The sequence below is a fragment of the Sycon ciliatum genome, chromosome 2 (genome assembly GCF_964019385.1).
Source record: "Sycon ciliatum chromosome 2, ocSycCili1.1, whole genome shotgun sequence".
In the NCBI taxonomy this organism is placed as follows: domain Eukaryota; kingdom Metazoa; phylum Porifera; class Calcarea; order Leucosolenida; family Sycettidae; genus Sycon; species Sycon ciliatum.
Window position 1 is genome coordinate 21050567 of NC_088644.1, and position 6862 is coordinate 21057428.

Genomic DNA, 6862 nt, shown 5'->3' on the forward strand with positions numbered 1-6862 from the left:
TCCTTCTTCAGAACTAGTTAGAGCCATCCTTACAAACTTTCGTCCTTCACGCTGGTCGTACGGGCGAAGTTTTCTTCTAGTCCTCACTGCCCCAGTTTCCCGTTTTAGTAAATCCTCATCATCATGTATATGCTCGCCGCGAGATTCCTCGTGGTACTTCTGCTGGTCAGAAGCTGCTGGTCCGATTGCTATATGCACAACCCAAGAGGCAGCAACAACCGCCTCAACGAACGATCGGCCAACAGGAAAAATGGCAACCGCGTATTTGATTCTCAGGTGAGAAATCAAGTGCAAATCTGTGAATTGGTCATGATGAGTCAAATGCAAATCTCATGCGAAATTCTGCTGCTGGTCTGGGTGGCCCGGGGTGGTCACATAGCTTTGCGGGCTCGGAGTAGACCAGGTACACAGTCAGTCAGGTAGTGCCAGTAGGAGGCAGCAATGTCATGTGAAGTGATAATCTTATACTAGTACGTGACAAAGAGGGTCTCCCTAAAGATCACTAACTTTATGCTCTGGAAGTAGAGGAGATTACAAGTTATATACTGGCTTTTGCACTTACCCACACGAACGTTGCATTCCACCATGGTACATGTACATGCCGCATTTGCAGTGATGCAGGCTGGGGGAGGGGGCAATAAGTAGATGATAAAGGCGCTTGTCGGAAATGGCATATTCTTCACAAGTACATTTCTGCCTTTTGTGTGTCTACAGAACAACAACCGAGGAGGCTACAACGTAGGAGACCCTGGTACAACACCCTTTCAGACTGAGATTGGGCAGTATAATATGGTAAGTGCACCCGATCCTGCCACCGTCTGTGTGCATGAACTGCCACGGTGTACCAACAACAAGTACTGCTCATGTTCACTGGTCCGAATGTCAAATGACTACTGAAGTACATGACTTGATTGTGCAAACAAACAAGGCCGGTCTACATATAGGCAGCTCGAGGTGGAGTGCTCAATACATGCACGGCTTGATTGTATTCGTTTTGTTGTTGTTGTTTGCCACTGTCGGGTGCAGAAATACTTCCAGAGCGGTACACTGGGCAGCTCTGAGTTGGAAGTCGAGTGGACAAACCAGCATGGCTGTGGTGGTAACGAGGACAGTGATCCACACAAGCTCAACTGCAACATGGTGCTGCAGTATATGTGTCAGGTAGGTGGTCACTAAATACCCGTACTCCCCGTAGTCACCATTTTACACGTGTATATATATATGTATACACATATACACATATCACGGTATAATGTATGTATATTGATTTTTGCAATGTCTCCATATAATGTGGCTAAGTCAACTGTTCTCCTATGCTTAGGTGTGGTATGTAGCTCAAACCTGGAGACCAGCAATACAGTACTCTCCACAGATCGATCATACATACGTGCATTTTGCATTCTACATTGTATTGTGGTCTTGCAGGATCACGATGACTCAATCGACAACACCAATGACTTCCCTCTGCCCTACCTCCGCAATGGAGACAACACCAACACCCAGCAATACAACGCTCGTGCAACCGGCACCAAGAACGAAACACAGTCGCAGATGAACAACCGCATGACTAACGCTGTCGAACAGGACCGTGTGATCCACGAGAGCTGGATGAACTACGACCGATGCTACCAACGCGAACGCAATCGCAGTAAGTGCAATGAAACCAGTAGCATCAGCATTAGCAAGGTTCTGCTCCCATGACAGGAATGCAACACCCCAGCTTGAGTACTTGCATACTTGACCTTCACGTATCGCAGAGAAAATCTTCTACTCTACAGAGCCGTGTATGTCGTGTGTTCATGCAAACAAATCACGCGGAATGCATACTTGTATTTTATTTTCTCCTCCGAATGCGGCCGTTTTCTGAAGGTCCGCTGGCAAATTCACTCGATGAGTGCCAGATCTGAACGCATCTCCTTTGTGTGTGCCACCACGTAGGAATCATCTCCGCATAGAAACCTGAGCCCCCAAACACTCGACGCCTGCCTCTAATCTAGACACATGTTCTTTCTTTGTGTGATTTCTCTACATGAAGCAGAGCGTTGAACATCTCTATCGAATGTATCTGCATATCTTCTTACATACTCTATACTTGTTTTTCGATTTTGACAGCATGTTACAAGGCGAGGACGCGTAGTGCTGTCAAAATCGAAAAACATGTTAAACTACCAAGCAAGGCTTCTGTATATATACCATACTCTATACTTCTGTTGTTGTTCTTTGTGCCATTTGGCTTATGTCGAAATGGCCTGGGCTATAGGTTTGTTGACTCTGTGTGTGTGTGTGTGTGCGTGCGTGCGTGTGTGTATCTTTCTGGTACTCAGACCTCTTCACGGCTGACCAGCAACTGCGCAACGGTCGCTTTGGCTACAGCTCTGCTATCTACACGCGCCAGAACCCCCAGGGCAATCGCCGTGGCTACGAGTGCCCAGAGGAGCGCGACTACTATCCCTACTGGCATCCAACACCATGGATTGACATTGCTGTACTGACCGACAATGTCAGCCATTGTGAAACCTACTACAAGGCACACAGCCAGAACGCTGAGCTCAAGTACCAGTGCTACGACAACTACAACCAACAGGACATGAAGCACTATTCTCGCTGGAACAACAGGGCCGACTGCCTGAAGAACAGTGGAAACTGGCTGTACAACCGCACCGTTCTGGAGACCCTCAGCGCCAGCACATTGACTGCATGCCGCACACAGAACACGGTAAGGCGCCGGAATGAGATCAGTGACCCTTTTCTATACATATGCCATTGCTGACTCATGTACCGTGTGTGCATCATGGTGATAATCAGAGTGAACTTAGACCAAAGGATCTACCAGATCAAGTTGTTAGTACTAGTTTCTTACCATCATGCTTGGGGAATCTAGTACCAGCTAATACGTATACAGTCAGACCTCACTTAACCGCACACATCCGTTTTCCACAAAAATACCCGGATAGGTGAGGGAACTGGATAACCGAACACAGGTTAAGTTGGATGCACCACGTATGCTGTAAATCTGTAATCAGCTATTTTGTTCCGGATGGCGAGGGATCTGGATAAAAGAGGACCGGATAAGCGAGGTCTGACTGTACAAGAAGCTTTTTTCTTAGCGTGAAGGAGAGGAAAGTGTGGAGCAGAGTGATGTGTGCATAATCTGCATACGTCTATCAGAATCCACCAATAACTGAACACATCGTGTGCTTCTTGTTTCTGTCTCATAGACCGGCAACGTCTTCTGGGGCAAGGTCTTTGAGGCCGATCCAGATGTGTGCTACGTTCTGCCTGCTCCAGTCGACTGCCAGGCTGCCGATTGGTCCCGTGTCAATCATCTTGGAAACGGACGCGACGGACAGCCTCTTTCGTACAAGTGGCAGCTGCCACGCTTCCCGTCTGGCAAGGAGAAGCGATGTGTTTTGAGAGTCAGGTATGTGTGGGCTGCTTTGCATGTGTGGGTGTGTGCGTGCATGTGTGTGTCTGCCTGTGGGTGCGTACATGCATGCATGCATGTGCGCGCGCGCACGCGTGTGTGTGTGCCATGTAGTGGATTTGTGCATGGAACAGCACCATGTTACATCACCACCAACTCGTCACACGTCATGGTTTATAGCTGAAAATTCTAAAATCGATATCTTCTCTCTTTGTGTTGCATGTGTTCTTTGCCTGCCTGTAGGTACAACATCAGCACAGATGACTATGATCCATGGACCACCACCTCCAAGCACAACCGAAATGCGTAAGTGCACCGTGACTAGACTAGTGCATGTCCCGTGTGCCCAATCTGTGCAAGCCTCCTGTATTTCCAATATTATCATACCAACAAGGCACCTGGAATTGTTGTCTTGCCAACAATGCACTTTGAACGTTGTCACACCGATGCGGAGAACCAGTGTTGGTGTTGTAACTTGTAACGTACCAGATACCAAACTCTCCTCTGTGATGACACGCCGGTCATAGGCTATCTTGCGTGTGCTTGGGGTGACTGATTGACATGCAGACCAGTATTCTACTTGTGCTTATGCCATTCTTCTTGTTTGTTGCTTACTTTCTCGTCGTTGAATTATGGCATGTTCATTTTCTATTCCGTGTCCTGCTTGTTGCAGTGCTCTGGGTCGTCGCTCACCCGTCGAGCAAAACCCCAACATCAACATTGGTAGCAACACCAACCAGGCCCTTCGTCTCGCCATCAACACTGCCCAGTTCGGCCGCACCTTCCAGGATCGGTCCCACGTCATCCGCCTGGTTCCCAGGACTGGGCTCGGTCAACCCACGGCCGATGCCATTAATATCAAGAACTTGAACGTCCGCGGCAAGCGTGGAAACATTGTGCAGACATTCCCGTCAGTCGAGTATGACTTTGTGCCAACCCGCATGGTCATCAACGCCACCGACTACGTTCACATTCAGTGGACAGGTAAGCTTGGTCACGGGGGAAAAGCAAACTAACTCTGTAGCGACTAGTACAAGTAACACACGAGTCTGCTCTACCTTCTTGGCATTGGGCTTTCTCTTGAAGCATTCCCAGTATAGTGAGCTGCAGAGCAGTTATCGGCTATACTGTTGCAATCTTGCCTTTTCTCTGCACGTACATGTGTACAAGTAGTATGAATTCTTGTGATGTGTTTGCCGTTTGGCATTTTTAGTGCTGATCCCTTTAAAAGTACATGGAGTTTTTTCTAAACCCCTTTAGAAAAAACTTACACAGTACAAGTAGTACACACGTACCGTATTATCTCTATTATAAGCACAGTCTCCAATAATAGCACGTCTCCAATAATAGAACACCTTGGGGCGGCATTCAAAAAATAAAGTGCTCAATCTCCATTATAAGCACACTGTGTGAATTCATTATCTGTGCCGGCGAAAAAACCCTGAAATGTGTGTGTCTGACATGAATTTGGCATGGCAACATGCCTCTGAAATGAGGTTGAAATAATAATGGAACAGTCTCCAATAAAGGAACGTCTCCATTAATAGCACGGGGCGGAGGTACATTGAAAAAATAAAGGACCGTGCTTATATTAGAGATAATACGGTACTATGCAATCCATATTTGGCCACTTTCAGCATTACATGCACTCCTATTCTTGTATGGCTCTGGGCTACTAGTGATCTGACTGAGCCAACTACTTGTAAGTACTTATCTAGATCTGTCCTGGCTGCATGTCTCTTTGTTCTCCTGCAGGTTCCAACACACACAACAACGGTAACCCTGCTGGTGATGGACAGGCTGGTGATGCTGGAGAGGGTACAGGAGGTAAGCAATGCTACCGCCTTGTGGGAATTATGAGTCTTTGTGATATTAAATCCTGGCAAGTTTCTGGTGCTGCCAGCTCGCTCTCTCCCTCTCTTCCCCTCCTCTTCCTCCTCCCCCCCCCCCCCCACCCATACATGCGCACACGCACATACACGCGTACGCACACACACACACACACACACACACGTGCACACACTTGATGTTACTGATCTAGTGTGCACCATGTAGTCTATGGCAGGAGAAGTGTGTCCTGTCAGGCTGTGTTGCCTTGCGTACCATACTACATGTATGCGCGGCGCCGCTATTGTTTTAGAATGGCTACTGTTAGAACAAATGACTTGATCTTGGGCTACTGTTAGAACAAATGACTTGATCTTGTCTAACTGTAAGTGCATCTGCCTTGCTCTTTTGCTGTCCTCCAAAGGTACTGACCGCCACAACATGGTCGAAATCTCCTCTTCAGATGTCAACTACCCTTTGCCGTTTGAGTCCTCGGGTATGTTCAAGAACGCTACCATCTTCTGGAGAAGCTTTGCCACCGACAAGGGTGCAACATACACCAAGCAAGACCTGGCTGTTGCCATGGCCTCTTCCGGCTACTTCGGTTGCTTCGAGGGCTGCGCCAAGGCTGCCAAGACTGCCACCACAGCACTGAACAACTTGCTGAACAACGCGCCAGCATCATTCGAGGGTGCAGTCCTGTCATTCCCCGGCAGCAGCGAGAGAGACACGATCTACAACTACATCTGCTCGCGCAACAACAACTTCACAAACCGAAGCCAGAAGGGCAAGATTACTGTGAAGCGTACAGCTTCTCAGTAAATAATATTCTCTCTTTTCTCTGCTGAAACCTCTTCTACTCTAATTTGCCTTTTCCTGGTCTATTTTGTGTGTGTGTGTGTGTGGGTCTGCAGCTTTGCGATTTTGTGAGGTGACTGAACTATCTTGGTTTCCTCATGGCAGTGCTCCTCAGCAGCCAATCATGAGATCATTCAATCACCGTTGCATTCACTAATGGGCAGGGTCGGTCAACTCTCCACTTCTTATTCTTAGCTCCTGCTGGCCAGGGCTACGTTCTTTTTCTTTCCTTTTTACACTGTCGCCATAGTCGGACAAACAAGATCGTTTGCTCTTAGGCTATTTTTTATTTTTGCTATCTTGAGAATTTGTGCTGGCCCACGCATCAATACCAACTCACACAGTGGAATGTACGGTGATGGTCTCACTCACGTGCAGGCTCATGCATACTTCATAGCTCATACCTCTGCTCTTATCAATAAAGTATTGAAGAAAGACAGAGACCTGTAGACCCATTCAAGTACAGTCAGTCCTCGCTTATCCGGATATTTTTGTGGAATTAAGCGAGGTCTGACTGTAATCTATCTGTCTGACTGTACCATATTTCCACCTGGAAGCGCCACAATCCCGACCAACTTTTTGAACGTCAAGTAGAGTCACCGAATGGCAACTAAGATCTATCTGCAATATGGGAAAGAGGTTGGCTTATACGTGTACTACGATGGTCAAATCAGTGAATGCTGATACACATGTACAGGGTAGATCACGGTCTGTATTTCATGACAGAAAAATCTGGGTGCGGCTTATACTCCG

At 47.5% G+C, this 6862-nt stretch overlaps 1 protein-coding gene across 1 annotated transcript; it reads left to right on the top strand.

The window, feature by feature from the left end:
• Positions 1 to 6548, top strand: LOC135809158 (protein DD3-3-like). The gene is made up of 10 exons (XM_065322443.1): positions 1 to 276; positions 715 to 792; positions 1027 to 1161; positions 1426 to 1648; positions 2325 to 2716; positions 3219 to 3421; positions 3668 to 3730; positions 4098 to 4408; positions 5180 to 5251; positions 5676 to 6548. Exons 1-10 carry the CDS (start codon positions 124 to 126, stop codon positions 6071 to 6073), a joined length of 2028 nt encoding a protein of 675 aa, XP_065178515.1. The 5' UTR covers positions 1 to 123; the 3' UTR covers positions 6074 to 6548.
• The last annotated feature ends 314 nt before the right edge of the window (positions 6549 to 6862 follow it).